At 45.6% G+C, this 18,753-nt stretch overlaps 1 protein-coding gene across 1 annotated transcript in view; it reads left to right on the top strand.

Moving 5' to 3' along the window:
- Positions 1 to 18,753, top strand: part of zfyve26 (zinc finger, FYVE domain containing 26) — a 112,122-nt gene that overhangs the window by 12,165 nt on the left and 81,204 nt on the right. The window contains 7 exon segments of the mRNA XM_038785575.1: positions 8,043 to 8,207; positions 10,875 to 10,963; positions 12,152 to 12,315; positions 12,973 to 13,164; positions 14,087 to 14,776; positions 15,764 to 15,856; positions 16,144 to 16,209. Coding sequence (XP_038641503.1) covers positions 8,043 to 8,207; positions 10,875 to 10,963; positions 12,152 to 12,315; positions 12,973 to 13,164; positions 14,087 to 14,776; positions 15,764 to 15,856; positions 16,144 to 16,209 — 1,459 coding nt within the window.

Here is an 18,753-nt window from a genome sequence, read left to right on the forward strand (position 1 = left end):
CCCACAATGATTCATTTTGATTTAATTTTGGAACAACAAATCCAGAACTCTGAAAAAGATTTTACGTTAGCAATCTTAATCAGATGGCCACACGTAATGTGGTAAGTGGAGCAGGCTTGGGAGGAAAATGCTGACTTTGATCCTATGGTTCCCAATGCTCTCCACTATTGGGGTTTTCCTTGTGCCATTTCTGGTTCTGTTGGAGACTAGTTGAGAGAGATTCATTTTCCTGATTAGTCCTTATCATTGCATCATGCAGTCAAGTGTTAGGATGGGAGAAGATGAGCAAAGTGAGCTGTGGTCTTTCTTCCTCTCACCATATAATCTGAAAATGGCTGTCCCACCTAGGCGGTTGCCTATGGCTGTTGGCCCATTTTATGTGCTTGGATCACGTTGGTGTTTCATTGTATACAAAGTGTAAAATGAAAAACGGTGGTGTAGTTTAGCCACATCAGTGGCAGTGTGCTCAGATATGCAGCGGCCATCAGACTGATAGTCACTCTTCTTGCAGATTATAGTCTATAAAATCTCAGTAGTATCAGAAGGAACCCGGTAACGCTCTAAGATGGAGACACTTGCCATAATTACTGGTGACAAACTTCTCTGTGTACAGTGATACACGTATTTGGCTTCTGAAACAGTAAACATTTGATTTGGTTCACGTGCAGAGTCTGCAGCAACTGACCTCTGCTTTCGGCAGACTTTAGTATAATTTGTCTTCCTTCAGTTCTGAAGAAGAATCATATTGGACTGGAAGTGTTAACTCTGCTTCTGTCTCCACAGAGCTTTTCCAGCATTTTCTGTTTTATTTCAGATCTCAAGCCCTCACAGTATTTTGCTTTTATTTAAATATAATTAGTCTTTCTTTAAACTGTAAAACACCCATCAATCTTCCATTATATTTTATGCCATTATCATTTCCTTGCTTTAGGGTGCAGGTGCTTCCTCAGATTCATGATGGTGTAATTGTTGTAATATTCATAAGTTTAGAGGATATAAGAGCAGAATTAGGCCATTCGGCCCATCGAGTCTGCTCCGCCATTCTATCATGACTGATATGTTCCTCATCTGCTACCTACAGTGTTACAGACCATGAGCTGGAGTCGGCCAATTATAGTATCATATAATGAGTAAAATAATCTGCTGCAGATAATTTATTGTGTTTGGCTTTGTAAATTAATTCACCTATAGTTGTCTGGAAGGCTCTAAAGGCGGTGGTGAGGGGTGAGGTGATCTCGTTTTAAGGCCAGGGTGGACAAAGAAGTGAGGTTGGAGCAGCAGAGGGTAATAGATGAGATGTTGGAGGTAGATAGGAGTCTTGCAGAAGATGGGGACCCAGCAAAGTTGGAAAAGAGAAAGGAACTACAGGCGAGCTTTGACTGACTATCTAGCAGGAAGGCGGTGCGTCAACTGAGACGAGCAAGGGGTGCAGTTTACGAGCATGGAGATAAGGCAGGGTTTCTTAGGGGTCGGTTTGCAGGATTGAAGGAGCTGGAAACAAAGTATGGGCTGGAGCAGGGGGAAATGTTTAGATACATGCATGTTCGAGATTTTGCCAGAAAGGACAAACAGAGCTTCCCGGTGGAGCCGGCCTCCACATTGCTGGAGGAGGTGCTGACGACAGGGGGACTAGAGAAGGGGGTTGTGGGAGCGGTTTACGGAGCTATTTTGGAAGAGCAGAAGGCACCACTGGAAGGGATCAAAGCAAAGTGGGAGGAAGAGTTGGGAGAGGATATGGAGGAGGGGTTCTGGTGTGAGGTGCTCTGGAGAGTGAACGCCTCCACCTCGTGCGCGAGGTTGGGGCTGATGCAGCTGAAGATGGTATAGAGAGCACACCTCACGAGGGCGAGGATGAGCCGATTCTTTAAAAGAGTAGAAGATGTGTATGAACATTGTGGGGCGGGAGGGGGGCCCGCTAATCTAGTTCATATGTTTTGGTCCTGTCCAAAGCTAGAGGATTACTGGAAGGAGGTTTTTAGGGTAATTTCTAAAGTGGTGCATGTGAAACTGGACCCGGGCCCCCGGGCGGCCATATTCGGGGTGTCAGACCAGCCAGGGTTGGAAACAGATGCGGAGGCAGATGTTGTAGCCTTCGCCTTGTTGATCGCCCGGATCCTGATAGGTTGGAGAGCAACCTCTCCACCCTGTGACCTGGCGTGGCGGGGGGGGATCTGTTGGAATTCTTGACTCTTGAGAAGGTGAATTTTGAACTGAGGGGAAGGATGGAGGGCTTCTATAATTCATGGGAATTATTAATTATGCACTTTAAAAAAAAAAATTTTTATTAAAGTTTTCACAAAATATAAAGTGCAGAATATAAAAAATGTAAAAAAACTCAATAACAGGAATAATAAATTAACACCCGCCCGTTGCTGCTGCCACTGATCATTGTCTACCGTTTTGCCAGGAAGTCCAGAAATGGTTGCCACCGCTTGAAAAACCCTTGTACCGACCCCCTTAAAGTAAATTTCACCCGTTCCAATTTGATAAACCCCACCATGTCATTGATCCAGGCCTCAACGTTCGGGGGCCTTGCATCCCCCCACTGGAGAAGAATCTTCCGCCGGGCTACCAGGGACGCAAAGGCCAGAATACCGGCCTCTTTTGCCTCCTGCACTCCCGGCTTCTCTGCAACCCCAAATATTGCGAACCCCCAGCCTGGTCTGACCCTGGATCCTACCACCCTGGACACCGTCCTCGCTACGCCCTTCCAAAACTCCTCCACCACTGGGCATGCCCAGAATATATGGGTATGATTTGCTGGGCTCCCTGAGCATCTAACACACCTGTCCTCACTCCCAAAAAACCGGCTCATCCTTGTCCCGGTCATGTGTGCCCTGTGCAGCACCTTGAACTGTATGAGGCTAAGCCTCGCACATGAAGAGGAAGAGTTGACCCTCTCTCGGGCATCTGTCCAAGTCCCCTTCTTGATCACCTCCCCCAGCTCCTCCTCCCACTTACCTTTCAGCTCCTCCTCCTGCATCACCTGGTATATTGCCGAAATCTTACCCTCTCCAACCCACACCCCCGAGAGCATCCTATCCTGTACCATGCGTGGCGGCAGCAGCGGGAATCCCACCACTTGCCGCCTAACAAACGCCCTTACCTGTAGGTACCTAAAGGCATTTTCCGGGGGAGCCCGTACCTCTCCTCCAGCTCACCCAGGCTCGCGAACTTCTCGTTCACGAATAGGTCCCCCAACCTCCTTATCCCTGCCCTATGCCACCCCGCAAACCCTCCATCTATACTCCCCGGGACAAACTGGTGGTTTCCCTGTATCGGGGTCCACACCGAGGCCCGCAACTTCCCCTGTGCCACCTCCACTGCCCCCAGATTTTGAGGGCAGCCCCACCACCGGGCTCGTGGTATACCTCGTTGGAGTGGACAGCAGAGGCGCCGTTGCCAGCGCCTCCAGACTCGTACCCTCACAAGACGCCGTTTCCAGCCTCTTCCATGCCTCCCCCTCCCCCTCCAGCACCCACTTGCACACCATCGCCACATTAGCGGCCCAGGAGTATCCACAGAGATTGGGCAGCGCCAGCCCCCCCATCCCTGCCCCGCTCCAGGAATACTCTTCTCACCCTCGGAGTCCCACGTGCCCATACAAATCCCGTTATGCTCCTATTGACCCGTCTAAAAAAGGCCTTCGGGATAAGAATGGGGAGGCACTGGAACAGAAACAAAAACTTCGGGAGCACCGTCATCTTCACTGACTGCACCCTACCCGCCAAAGACAGCGGTAGCGCATCACACCTCTTGAACTCCTCCTCCATCTGGCATCTACTCTACCAGCCTCGTGAAATTAAGTCTGTGCAGGGCCCCCCAGCTCCTGGCCACCTCGACCCCCCAAATATCTAAAGCTCCTCTCCGCCCTTTTTAGTGGGAGCTCACCAATCCCCATCTCCTGGTCTCCTGGGTGAACCACAAACAGCTCGCTCTTCTCCATGTTGAGCTTGTACCCTGAAAATTCCCCAAACTCCCTGAGGATCCTCATTACCTCCGGCATCCCCCCCACCGGGTCCGCGACATAAAGTAGCAGGTCGACCGCATAGAGCGATACCCTATGCTCCTCCCCGCCCCGCACCAGCCCCCTCCTGTTCCTCGACTCCCTCAGTGCCATAGCCAGATGTTCAGTCGCCAATGCGAAAAGCATGGGGGACAGGGGACACCCCTGCCTCGTCCCTCGGTACAGCCGGAAGTACTCAGACCTCCTCTTGCCACCGGGGCCTCCTACAACAACCTCACCCACCTGATGAACCCTTCCCCAAACCCGAACCTCTTCAGCACCTCCCATAAGTACTCCCACTCTACCCGATCAAAGGCCTTCTCAGCGTCCATTGCCGCCACTACCTCCGCCTCCCCCTCACTTGCCGACATCAAAATGACCTTCAGGAGCCTCCGCATATTCGCATTCAATTGCCTTCCCCTCCCCCATGGGGGCCCCGTCCCCCCGACCGACCCTCCACCCCCCAACAGTGCCCAACTCACCCCAACCATCCACCCTAAATCGCGAAAAAACAAGAACAGAGAACGAACAAAAAGAACTCCCACTCGAAGTGCAACACAACCTCGTCAATCCCCGACCATCCCAATGCACGGCGCCCACCCCGACCCTCAGTTTGTGTCCAACTTCTCGGCCTGAACAAAGGCCCACGCCTCCTCCGGGGACTCAAAATAATGGTGCCGGTCCTTGTAGGTGACCCACAGCTGCGCCAGCTGCAACATGCCGAACTTCACCCCCTTTCTGTGCAGCACCGCCTTCGTCCGGTTGTACTCGGCCCGCTTCTTCGCCACCTCCGCACTCCAGTCCTGATAAATACGAACCTCCGCGTTCTCCCACCTGCTTCTCCGCTCTCTCTTGGCCCACCTGAGGACACACTTCCGATCAGCGAATCGGTGAAACCGCACCAGCACTGCCCGCGGCGGCTCGATGGCGTTGGGCTTCCTCGCTAGCACTCTACGGGCCCCTTCCAGCTCCAGGGGCCTCTGAAAGGACCCCGCTCCCATCAGCGAGTTTAACATAGTGACCACATAGGCCCCCATGTCCGACCCCTCCAGCCCCTCCGGGAGGCCCAGGATCCGCAGATTCTTCCGCCTCGACCAGTTCTCCATCTCCTCGAATCTCTCCTGCCATTTCTTGTGGAGCGCCTCGTGCGCCTCTACCTTTACCGCTAGGCCCAAGATCTCGTCTTCATGCTCCGAGACCTTCTTTCGGACCTCGCGGATCGCCACCCCCTGGGCTGCCTGGGTCTGCAGCAACTTATCAATGGAAGCCTTCATTGTCTCCAGCAGGTCTGCTTTGAGCTCCCTGAAACAGCGCTGGAGAGCCTCCTGTTGCTCCTCCGCCCACTGCATCCACGCTGCTTGGTCTCTGCCCGCCGCCATCTTGCTTTTCTTCCCTCTCACTTTCTTTGGCTTCACCACCACTTTTTTAGTCGCCCCGCCCCTGGTCCAAGCCATACATTGTCGGGGGAATGTTGCAAGCTCCTTCCCACACCAGGAAATGTCACAAAAATGCTGTTGGGGGCCCTGAAAAGAGCCCAAAAGTCCATTCTAAGTGGGAGCTGCCGAACGTGCGATTTAGCTCTGCATAGCCGCAACCGGAAGTCCATTATGCACTTTCACGAACTGGATAACATCGAACATTAGTTGGGGCGTGTGGGTTGGGTGGAGGGGGGTTGTGTGTGTTAATGGTGATTATGGGTGATTCCTGATTCCTTTTTGTCATTTGTTTATGTGCACATGTGGGCTAATGTTTGGGGTTTGGTGGGAGGATGGGATTGTTGTTATTGATATGGGGATTGACATATTTGTTCCTGATTATTGTTTATTGTTGGGTGTAACTTTGGGAGAAAATGTGAAAAAGAAGGAGAATAAAATTTTAAAAAAAAAGTTAAGTTACCTATACAATTTTAGTGGTTTAATAACATTAAATGATATGGACAGCTGATGTAATTATCATTGGCTATTGTATGGTACAGAGAGGCAGTGGTGTAGTGGTATTTTCGCTTGACTAATAATCCAGACACCCAGGGTAACGCTCTGGGGTCGCGGGTTCAAAACTCACCATGGCACATTGTGGAATTTGAATTCAGTGAAAATTCGGAATTAAAATGATAACCATGAAATAATTGTTGACTGTCATAAAAACCCATCTGACTCACCCATGTCCCATAGGGAAGGAAATCTGATGGGCAGCACGGTGGCGCAGTGGATAAGCCCTGTGGCCTCATGGCGCCGAGGTCCCAGGTTCGATCCCGGCTCTAGGTCACTGTCCGTGTGGAGTTTGCACATTCTCCCCGTGTTTACGTGGGTTTCACCCCACAACCCAAAAATGTGCAGAGTAGGTGGATTGGCCACGCTAAATTGCCCCTTAATTGGAAAACAATGAATTGGGTACTCTTTTTAAAAAAAAAAAAAAAAAATTTTTAACAAAAGGGAAGAAAATCTGTTGTCCTTGCCTGGTCTGGCCTACATTTGACTCCAGATCCACAGCAATGTGGTTGACTCTTAAATGTCCTGAGGGATGGGCAATAAATGCTGGCCCAGCGCGCCTACATCCCATGACTGAGTGTGACATCAAGGAGGCCTAGCAAAATTGGAGTCAATGAGAATCAGGAGGAAAGCTCTCCACTGGTTGGAATGATGTTTAGCATGAAGGAAGATGGTTGTGGATATTGGAGGTCAATCATCTCCATCCCAGGACAGCACTGTAGGAGTTCCTTAGGTTGGTGTCCGAGGCCCAACCATCTTCAGCTGCTTCATCAATTACTTTTCCTCCATCATGAGGTCAGAAGTGGGGATGTTTGTGGAAGATTGTGCAATCTTGTACAATGTTCAGCTGCATTCGCGAATAGAAGTAGCCCATGTTGACATGCAGCAAGATTTGCACAAGAATATAGATCATAGAACAGTACAGCACAGAAAAGGCTTTTCGTCCCTCGATGTTGTACCGAGCTTTGTCCGAAACCAAGATCAAGCTATGGGCAGCACGGTAGCACAAGTGGATAGCACTATGGCTGTGGAAGTGAGGGCTTAACGTGGGTCAGTGCAGACTCAATGGGCTGAATGGCCTCCTTCTGCACTGTATGTTCTATCACACTCCCTGTCATTCTGGTGTGCTCCATGTGCCTATCCAATAACCGCTTAAAAGTTCCTAAAGTGTCCGATTCCACTATCACAGCAGGCAGTCCATTCCACACCCTAACCACTCTCTGAGAAAAGAACGTACCTCGGACATCCCTCCTATATCTACCACCTTACAGTTGTGCCCCCTTGTAACAGCTACATCCACCCGCGGAAATAGTCTCTGACGTCCACTCTATTGTTGGAGGTGGACTGGACCCACAGGGCTCTTGTGTGTTTTTTTGTAAGAACGGGGGGGGGGGGGGTCCTTTGGAAAAAAGATGGTTGAGTTTCTGTATGCATAATTTTTTTCTTACCTCGTTTGATGTCACTTCTATTGTTTTGATTCTGTTTGAAGGTGATGGGTGATGGGGAGGGGCTGCCGACGGGTAAGGGACTTTCAGGGGATTTTCGGGGGATTGGAGATGGAGAGCAGAGGGCGGTAGCTGCCGAAGGGCGGACCAAGGGAGGTGCGGGGATGTTATAATGGGGCAGAGAATACAGTTTACGGGCAGCTAGGGAATAGAGCGGGGGGAGTAGGTTGTGTTCTGTAGGTTGTTTTTTTTTTCTCTTTTTTTTACATGAATCGGCCCACGAGGTTGTTTAAGAGATGTGAATGTCTTAAACTGTGAAAATTACAAATGCTTCAATAAAATATTTTCTAAAAAAAAGACTATGGTGCAGCACATTAACATCTCAATGCCCCTGCCCCCCACCCTTCTTAAATGTCTACCCTAGAGACATGAAAGAGCAGCATACATTTTTGTAAGAGTGTCACGGAGAGCAGTCTTCTTAACATGCCAATTGAACTTCCTTTTTGATGTAACACTGGCTTTTAAGTTAAAATGTGAGGTTAATTTGTGATCATATAGAGATTGTACACAGCTAATTTTTCCTTTTTAAAAAAACTTTGGTAGATTACTGCCCTGCAGTTAGTAAAGCGGGAGGATTACAGCACATTAAGCAAATTGATGAAGAAGACGTTTAAACCCCTTTCACGACTTGTGGTGTTGCTGGGATGGATTTCCTGTCAAAGTCTAGAATCAACTCAAACTCTGCTGAGCATGCTTCATGAAAGCAAGGTATAAATGACGTTGATAGTCGCTTTAGTTGCGCAGGCACTGTGTACCTTTGGTTATTTGCTAATGTGATAGCCTAAGTGGTTCAAAAAGATTGGCATGTGAAATAAACATGGTCACCTATGCAGGTGGGTACAGTGGGTTTGATCTCTCTGCGCCATGAGCTCTCTAGTTTAGCTCTAAAGTTTAATGAATTTGGGCAATCTTAGTGATTGCACAATTGTCGATTAATTTGGTGCTCTACAGTAACTGGAGTTAGAGAGAGAGCGCTTTGCTGAAGTTGATCTGATGCACATTGGCCAGAGATTAAGAAGCATTTGATTCAGTAGAGGAACTACTATCTCTGATTCAGAAGCTCTTAAATTCAGCCTTACTCCAGAGACCTGAACGACTGATCTCCTAGTGCAGTACTGAGGAGTGTGCTGCCCTGTTTGAGGTGCCATTTTTTTGGTTGACATGTAAAACCAATGTTCTGTGCTCTTCGGTAGATGAAAGTGACCCCAATGGCACTCTTTGAAGAAGAGCCAAGGAGTTCTCTAATTATCCTGGCTAATAATTCTTCTTTGATCAACCCAGATTATTTGTTTATTTGTTGCATTGCACTTTGTGTGAACTTCTGGGTGTAAATTAGAAACATAGAAAATAAAAGCAGGAGGAGGCCATTCGGCCCTTCGAGCCTGCTGTGCCATTCATTATGATCATGGCTGATCAAGTTCAATACCCTGATCCCACCTCCCCTGCCCCCATATTGCCCCCCCATATTTACTGATCCCTTTAGCCCCAAGAGCTATATCTAATTCCTTCTTGAAATTACACAACATTTTTGCCTCAACTACTTTCTGTAGTAGCGCGTTCCACATATTCACCACCCTCTGGGTGAAGAAATTTCTCCTCACCTCAGTCCTAAAAGGTTTACCCCTTATCCTCAAACTATGACTCCTAGTTCTGCACTCCCCATCATCGGGAACATTCTTTCTGAATCTACCCTGTCTAATCTTGTTAGAATTTAAGTTTTTACTCTTCCAAACTCCAATGAATATAATCCTAAGCGACTTAGTCTCTCCTTATATGACAGTCCCGCCATCTCAGGAATAAGCCTGGTAAACCTTCGCTGCACTCCCTCCATAGCAAGATCATCCATCCTTGGATAAGGACACCAAAACTGCACACAATACTCCAGATGTGGCCTCACAATTGCAGTAAAACATCGAGCCTGCTCTGCCATTCATTATGATTCATTAACTTAAATCCTGTCACTATGAAGGCCAACATACCATTTGCCTTCTTTACTGCCTGCTGTACCTGCTTGTTTATTTTCAGGGACTGATGGACTGATGCAAATTCGGAGATAATACATTGAGTTCCCTTATTCAAATGATTAATATAGAATGTGAACAGTTGGGGCCCAGCGCAGACCCCAGTGGTACTGCCTGCCAATCTGACAAAGACCCATTTATTCCAACTTTTGCTTCCAGTCTGCTAACAGCTTTCTATCCATCCCAAGACTCTACCCGCAATCCAATGCACTTTAACTTTACATTTTAATCTGCTATGTGAAACCTTGTCAGAAGCCTTCTGAAAGTCTAAATAAACCACATCCACTGGTTCTCCCTGGTCAACTACTAGTTACATCTTCAAACAATTCTATGATTTGGAAAGTGACCACCAATGGATCTACTATTTCTAGGACCACTTCCTTAAGTACTCTGGGATGAAGATTATCAGCCCTGGAGATTTGTCTGCCTTCAATCCCATTAATTTCCCCAAAACCATTTCTTTACTAATACTAATTTCCTTTAGCTTCTCACTAAAACGTGTGCTTCTCAGAACTTCCTGTATATTATTCATGTCTTCCTTGTGAAGATAGAAGCAAAGTACAAATTTAGTTCCTCACCCATTTCTTTGTTCCCTTTTATGAATTCCCCCGTTTCTGATTGTAAGGGGCCTACATTAATTTTTATTAATCTTTTTTTCTTTACATATCCATAGAAACTTTTATGGTAAGTTTTTATGTTCCCCGCTAGTTTACTTTCAAATTGCATTTTTCCTTCTTAATCAATCACTTAGTCTGCCTTTGCTGAATTTTGAACTGTTCCCAATCCTCAGGTCTATTGCTGTTTCTTGTTAATTTGTATGTCTCTTCTTTGAGTTTAATACTACTTCTAATTTCCATTGTAAGCCATGGTTTGACCACAGTTCCCTTTCTGCTCTTGCGCCAAATAGGAATAAACAACCTTTGGAGTTCACCTATTCATTCCTTGAATGCCTGCCATTGCCTGTCTGCTGACCTTTTCAGTAATGTTTCACAGTCCATCATAGTTGCTGTGTCCTTGTATTTCAACACTAATTATACTTCAATGGCTATAATGTGTATTGGGATGACCTGAGGCCATGAAAGGTGCCATTTAAATACAAGTTAATTATTTTTCTTTGCTCTACATCTAGCTTTGTTGGATCTCATCAAGTTATTTTCGCTGACTCTGCAAGTTAGAAAGCCCATGAAAGTTTGAGCAAAGAAAATTTACAAATTCATTCCCAAAGTCCTAACCCCTCTTTTATCAAAATGTTGCAACCTGTTTTTTTCTTACTGATTTACTTAGAAGAGGCTTTATAGCACAGTTTTGTAAATAGGTAGTACTGTTCATGTGCCTTTTGGTGTTCCTCCCTTAGGAGTTGTGTTGTGATGCTGTACTCCAAGAGTTCTGTGGCGGGTTGTCTTCTCACATCGAGGTTCTTGAGTGGTGTTTGAAAAATAACAGGTAATCATATTGATATAATTATTTTCCAATACTTTATTCTCACCAATACTGTCTGTTACACTCTCCAGCTTTGCATCATTGAAATAATTCGTGTCATATTACAGAGAAATTAAAGCTAATGAATATTTACCAATAAATCCTCTAGGTCCCATGTTTGATTCATTATGTTGAGTTAGCAAAAACATTGGGCTAGATTCTCCGTTTGGGAGACTAAGTCCTGATGCCAGCGGAGCATGTGTGGTCTTTCACACTGAAAATCTGGCGTGAAACCCTCACCAATTCCGGTACTGGTGAGGGGCTAGCACTGGCGTCTACTGAAACTCCTGCTGGCGAATGGCCAGGCCCCAAGCGCGACCTACTCCGGTCGTGCAGTACAACATGGTGCCAGCTCTGTGCGACCCCAACCCGCCACAATCCCACAGCCCACCCCCTGGCTATCACCAACCAATCCCGCCAGCCCTAGCAGAAACCCCACCCGGACAGCGGCACGGACCCGGCCGAGTGTGGCGGTGCTGGACACAGTCCGCAGCCGTCATGCCAGGTTTCCGCACGGTTGGGCCCACACTTGGCCCGCGCGTCGGGAACTCGGCCCATCGGGCAGAGCATCACGGGTGGGCCAGCTGATGACGCCTGTTTGGAGGGGCTGGAGCTTGGCGGACTGGCGTCAAACCGGCGTCGGCCCCAATTACGGCGTGGAAATCCATTCTCCGCTCGATCACAGAACATGATTTCGCTGTTGGGCTATGGAGAATCCTGCCCATTATTTTTATATTTGGTGCCTCAGGGCTAGGTACTGTACTGTGGGAAGTGAAATTGATTCAGGTTCCAGTTATCCTCTGCTGAAAAATTTAGCTGATAGGAAGTTTGGGTATGGGCTGGAATTTCTTTTGGTGGAATTTCAGCAAGGGCCTCCGTTCTCCATATCATCCAAAAAATGACACCTCTAACAGTGCCACTGGAGTGTCAGCTTTGATTTTTGTACTCCAATCCTGGAGTGGAACTTGAACCCAGAACCATCTGATTCATGCGAGAGTGCTACCAATGAAGCCACAGCTCATACCTCACTGCAAGCAATCCGACTTTAGGGCCCAGGCGAAACGTTGAAATTGGTCCTTTTGTTTTGATTCGTAATAAACCCAAGATATATGTTCTGATTCCTGTTCCTCTTTTTTTAAATGAAACCCTTAGAAACAGCATTCCTGAGAAGGATTTTGTTCGCCATTTACACAGTCTGGACTGCCATTCTGCTTTGTATAGTCTCTATCATCTTACCAACCTGCCTGCACTAAAAGTGGAAGATGTCATTGACCTCCTTCGGAAGCAACCCACCAATGGCAAGGGTGATGACAATTGTTAGTTTTCTTTAATTATTTTGATCTGTTAGAAGGCAGTTCTGTGACATTAACGTAGAAAACTATGTGGCGTGTAAATCTGATATTAGAGGGCTGAGAGATTTCAGAAGATAAACTCAGTTGCAATATTGTTTGCATGAATTGGGTAAAATATTATTACTGTACTTTTGGGAAACTGAATTGTATCCAATGAATGGTAATTTCTTCCCTTGGCTCATTACGATCAACAATTTTATTCTACTTTAGTCTGTGTTTTATGCATTCTTGCTGCATTGATCCCGAGGAGATGAACAAAATTGACTGCATAAAAACTGCCATCTCCTCATAACATTTCTTAAAATCAGGAACTTTGGAATTGGAGGACTTAAGTTTCAATATACCAGTTAATTTGTTGGTACTTGGGGCACCAGTACACAGCTCAAAGTTGACGCATATAATCTTTTTGATTGGTGTGCTGTGGAATTTCACATCAGAGGATTTGAAGTTTGTTATCCATGGGAACCTGTGTTTTACAGAAACAGGACATTAGCTTTTTTGAGTGCAGCAGGGATTTGATTTGATCATTGCTATTTATTCAGTATGTTTTAAGTGCCAACATTTCATCAGATGCAAAATGTAGGGACTTCTTCCTTTGCATTTATTGTTTTTGTTCTGTAGGTGCAAGATCTCTGACCATGACCCGGAGGCGAAATGTGACATTGTACCAAGCGTTGTGTGCCATCAAGTATGCCATATATGCACTCTGTGTAAATGCACATCAGCCATCCTTGTGTAATGACTGTCCATATTGGTCATTGGATGCAGCTGCTAAAGATGTTTCACTTGAAAATGAACAATTGTGTAGTCAAGGTAAACAAAGTCCGGTTATTCAATGAACAATTAAGTAGTCTTTATTATGCCGTCTCTTTTATCCATGTTGTTTAAAAAAAAAGGATGTATTTAAATTATTACATTTATTTAAATTTGCCTGAATGTTGGGTTAGTCTCTTTTTCAAACAACATCTCCATTAAACAAATTAATCCTTTAGGTTAAGTTGACATTGCATTGTTTACATCTTTTATTGGGCATTTATTCAATTCAGAATATTGTAGTGCTGAAGTTCAAGTGTAACTATCTTCCAATTCAATATCATTTATTTGAAAAAACACATTTAAGCAGACTTGAAACAAGTTGCATTCCCTATTTTGTGGATGATGGAATTTTCTTTTACATTCTAACCACTGATATATGAGTAGAATTAATTTTTTTTAAATTGGAAGAATGACATGAGACAACAGAAACATTCAGCTGCCTCTCTTCCACCACCTCCAATCCTCTGCCCCAATGTGTTTTTGCTTGAAGTTATGACTTGTGCAATCTGGTTTGTCAGCACCAGCAGCTGGTTGATGCCTTAGCCAAGTCACCATTCTTGAACGAGCTTGGACTGTGAGGTCACTGGATAACGAGCAGGAAGCCCATGTTGAGTTTTAGTCTGCTGTTTCACAAACCATTGTTACCATTTGTAGTTGAAGGGGCCACGACCTGTTGTATCACTCGTGCTGCAACCATGCTGAGATTAGCTAACACAGCCGAAATCAAGCTTCAAATGTGGGACCTTTCCTGTGACTGGAGTTCTGCAAAAGATGTCTTAGTAACTATCTGAGCAACCAGAATAGAGATTAGCTCAAGCTGGATTCCTTGTACATTACAAAATGTTGACAATGTTTTGGCAGCAGTTGTGAGCAAATACAATTTTCAGAAATAACACGTTAACTTTATTTATTTAAACAGGTGGTTCTCCAGTTTTCAACTTGTATTTATCCAGATGCCAGAAGCTTCTGCATGCGATCCCTGCTCCTTTCCGTTTAGAGTTGTTGGAGAATATCTTCTCATTGTTATTCTTGTCCTACAATGATCTCTATGGGAATAAAACAGGGCATGAAGGACAGTTTTGCCTTGGAGAAGAGGGAGACAGTGAACAAATACAGACAAGAATGGGGTTTGACAGTATTGTAGAACACTTAGAATCCACAATTGAAGTTGAGGGTGATGATGAACACTTCAGCACTGGGTTGGAAGAAAAAGGTGCACAGAACAGCTCAGGAGTCCTTCATAATGGCTATGTGCAGAAGCTGAAGATGGCAAACATTCTGCCCGGGTTTACAGAAAATAATCCAACAGAGCAGTTAGAATATCTGAATCTGATGCATTTCACCATGAGCGCAAACTATGGGAATGACTTTTTAGTGAATGCGTTGACAATGAACATATTTCTGGAGATGATAAAGGATCAACTGGAGGCAATGAAATGCCATATTCCTTGGACACCTGGGAATGTGCCTAAGGAAGATGTGCAACTCGTGGAGTGCCTGAATTGTTCAGTTAGTGCAGACTCTTTTGGCAGCCGATTGAACCAGCTTTCCAGATACATCTGTGAAGCCCAGTGGAGATACAAAGTAGTAACGAGCAATAAAACTACGGGTAAGACTTCTGTAAATATTGAATATATGCATGAAACACCCAAGATTGGCCTGAGCCACCCTCTAGATGAAGTATTTTTGCATCTGATTGTTCCTTGTTCTTTTCCATGACTATTCTAAACCTAATGTTCTCACTATACTTTAAATGCTTTTCTATTGAAACATGTTCAACTTTCCCCACTTTAATCCCTGAAAGTAGATCCAGCACAGCATCCTCCCCCATTGGGTGAGACACTGATCCACAAAGTTATATGGCAAACATTTTGAACATTCCTTTATGCTATTACTATTCCAATCTGTATGAGGATACATGTGATGGCAATGATTTATGATGATAAGTGGAAAAACCTGTACACATTTTTAACGCATGATGCTACCTTTGGAGCAGGAAAACTCACTATTGATAAAGGAATGAAAACATACTTTTTATTGAGCATTTGGGGGCAAAGGTGGAAAAGGTGGCAGGGTTGAGCCTTAAAGGGCAGGAGAGTCCCAAACTCAGTATCCATTCTGGGCTTAAATAGTTTCTCAGTTACAGAAGCATTATAGACCCTCAGTTAGCATAGAGAATCCTGGTTTAGGGAGGGCAAAAATAGAAAACCGGTCAGGACTTAAGTTCCTGATTGCTATTCAGTGACTTGCTGAAAAGGGAGCATGTGAAGATGTCAGTTGAAGGCTAAGTTGGACTGAGATTGCATACCTATGATTTCACAGCATGTAATGACATTGACAGTCTCCCAAGTTCCTTTTGGAACCATACTTCGGCACAAGCTAATGGGTTCTAGAAAAGAAGGGAACAATATAATCTGTCTTGTTTCTATGATATTAATAAATTACTTGTTTCATGTATTTTAACCTCTGGTTCCTGGAATGTGTTACACTCTGGTCAGATAACAATGTTAAATGTGGTATATAAATCAAGTTGTTCTGCTGCCTCTCTATCATGAGTTGTGATGAACAGTAACAATCTGTTTTTTTGGGTCTGTAGAAGGTGACTTGCCTTGCTTCACTAAAAAGCACCCACCTCGGTCAAAGCACTCCACGCTAAAGAGGAGAAGCAGAATACGAAGAAACAGGATGGGTAAGAAACAAAATATTCCCCTTCCTCAGTTGATTTCTTCCCCCACCCCTTGCTTTTTCCCCACTTGCCTTCGTCTTGTTGAGGGTTGAATGTAATGCTGCCTCTGTCACTTCTATTGTAAGCTGCCCTCACTACCCCCTGATAGCTCATGTTTGTCCATTCTTTGTTGTTGCTTGTCAAATACACTCTTGGTCTCTCTTGGCCCCTTATACCGTTGACATGGCCAGTTGCTATGGTTTGGTTTTTTTCTCACCACAATTTCCACTATTTATTTCCTGTCTCAACAGAGCATCGAACCAGTTCACACTTGACAGTGGAGAGTGTGAGCGGAGATCTAAGTACCAGCACCTCAGGTATGTCGATTTATTACCCAAAATAATTTTGAGGATTGCGCCAATGAGATTTTATTTTTGTTTTGTTCATTTGTCAGAACTAGCAAACCCAACGCTGAAGTTTTACGGAGTTTAATTTTCTGTAATAAACAACTACAGTGCTGTGGAGAAAGGACGCGCACATTCAGCTGGCTTGGATGTGACCATCCCCTTTTTTATCCAACTAAGTTGGCAACAAATCACATTGGGTTTGTTGTGTAATTCTTTCTGGAGACATGCAGGTTGTCTCATGGCATTAAGAGATGGGGGGGTGTCCTGTGGATTTGCACTGTCAACTGATGTAATTAAGTAGTTGTTCAATATCTTTTTTTTACCAGGGAGTCCTCCGAGTCTTCTTTAGCAAAGTTTAAGAAAAGAATGGTGGGGAACCACGGTGGCACAGTGGTTAGCAAAGCTGCCTCACGGCACCAAGACCCCAGGTTCGACCCCGGCTCTGGGCCGCTGTCTGTGTGGAGTTTGCACATTCTCCCCATGTTTGCGGCAGTTTTGCCCCCACAACCCAAAGATGTGCAGGGTGTAGGAGAATTGGTCACGCTAAATTGCCCCTTAATTGGAAAAAATTAATTGGGTACTCAATTTTTTTTTAAAAATGGTAATATATCTTGAGTCCTGTTGTCATCACCATCCCATCTATGGAAGACGGTGGGTGCACAGCAATTAATTACTTTGGTGGTGGGTGGTCTTATGGTGTACCTTTGATGGCTGTGAAGGGCAATCTTTGAGAGGCAGGTTCTGCCACATGAAGCTGCCATGTGATGTTATGGGTTGTTTTTTTGGCGTTGGTGCCTGCTGCCATGCTGCTGTAGGCACTGGTTATCGTGGTGGTGCACACCGGCCCATAAGGCGTAGTCGCTATTTACCTCTCTCGTCAGCTAGTGACTCCCAAGGGCGAGAGTTGGTTTATGGCCCTCATGTCACATTTGCAAGCATCCTTGAAGTGGAGTCTTGGAACACCAGAGGTGATCATCTCCCTGGACACAGAAAAGGCCTTCGACAGTTGAATGGAAATACCTCCTCGAGGTACTGGAACGGTTTGGGCTAGGAGCGGGGTTCACCGCCTGGGTGAGGCTCCTGTACAACGCTCCCAAAGCGAGCGTCCAAACTAACACCACCAGCTCTGAATACTTTCAGCTGCAGAGAGGAACAAGACAGGGCTGTCCCCTGTCCCCACTCTTGTTCACGCTAGCGATCAAACCCCTGGCGGTAGCCCTGTGGGGACGCAAAAACCTGGAGGGGAATCCGGAGAAGAGACAGAGAGCACAGAGTCTCACTCTTATGCAGATGACTTGCTCCTCTATGTCTCGAAGCCACAGGAGGGACTGAAGGCAATATTACAAATACTGAAAGAGTTTGGAACCTTCTCGGGCTATAAACTTAAGCTGGACAAAAGTGAGGCAGTCCCAGTGAACCCAAACGGGGGAGGGAGAGAGCTGGAGGAGCTCCCATTCAAAACAGCCCAGAACAGATTCCGCTACCTGGGGATCCAGATAGCCAGAGACTGGATACAGATCCATAAGTGGAACCTGACCGACCTGGTGGAGGAAGTAAGAAGAGACCTTCAAAGGTGGGGCTCACTCCCACTCTCCCTGGCGGGGAGAGTGCAGACGATCAAAATGAACGTACTGCCAAGGTTCCTCTTCCTGTTTAGATCCATTCCGATCTTTGTCCCCAAGGCCTTTTTCCAAACCGTAGACACTCTAATCATGGTGTGTGTGTGTGTGTGTGTGTGATTTTGTGTGTGTGTGATTTTGTGTGTGTGTGATTTTGTGTGTGTGTGATTTTGTGTGTGTGTGATTTTGTGTGTGTGTGATTTTGTGTGTGTGTGATTTTGTGTGTGTGTGATTTTGTGTGTGTGTGATTTTGTTTGTGTGTGTGTGTGATTTTGTTTGTGTGTGATTTTGTCCTGGCAGGATCTACCCACAGCCAGAAAAGATGCAGATGGTTAAGTATATTTTCTGGATAGCTGTTAGTTATCAATATTTCACACGTGTTAATATTCCACATGTATACAACAAAGTGCTGAGAATACAGGCCTCCTAAATAATTAATGTGGTCCTAAGGCACCATTGACCTGAGGTAGCAGGTTTGCAGTGGGGTGTTGTTTAGTGTAATCAAGAGCAGAGATGCAACAACTTGGTTTTCTTGATGAGTCAGGGAGTACATGTTAAAGGCATGATAGAGACTGTCAATGAGTCTTGGTAGCTGAGTTTCCTTGTAGGTAAGGAGCGCAGCATCATCAATGTAGACAGTTCTTTGATCAGGTCACACTTTTTTTGTCTTGCTTTCAGTCTTGATAGATCGTATAGTTTGCTGACTGACCGAGTGTGCAGGTAAACCTCCATCTGCAAGGACGGCTAAGGTCTGAAGTATGAAGAAGAAGATCCCAAGCAAAGTAGGGCTAGGACACAGCCTTATTTCACTCTATTCTTCACTCTGAACCCATCAGAAATGTAGCCATTAGACTGTGCAATGAGAGTGAGATCTCTGCATGTCCTGAGATTGCAT

The sequence above is a fragment of the Scyliorhinus canicula genome, chromosome 2, assembly GCF_902713615.1.
Source record: "Scyliorhinus canicula chromosome 2, sScyCan1.1, whole genome shotgun sequence".
NCBI lineage: Eukaryota > Metazoa > Chordata > Chondrichthyes > Carcharhiniformes > Scyliorhinidae > Scyliorhinus > Scyliorhinus canicula.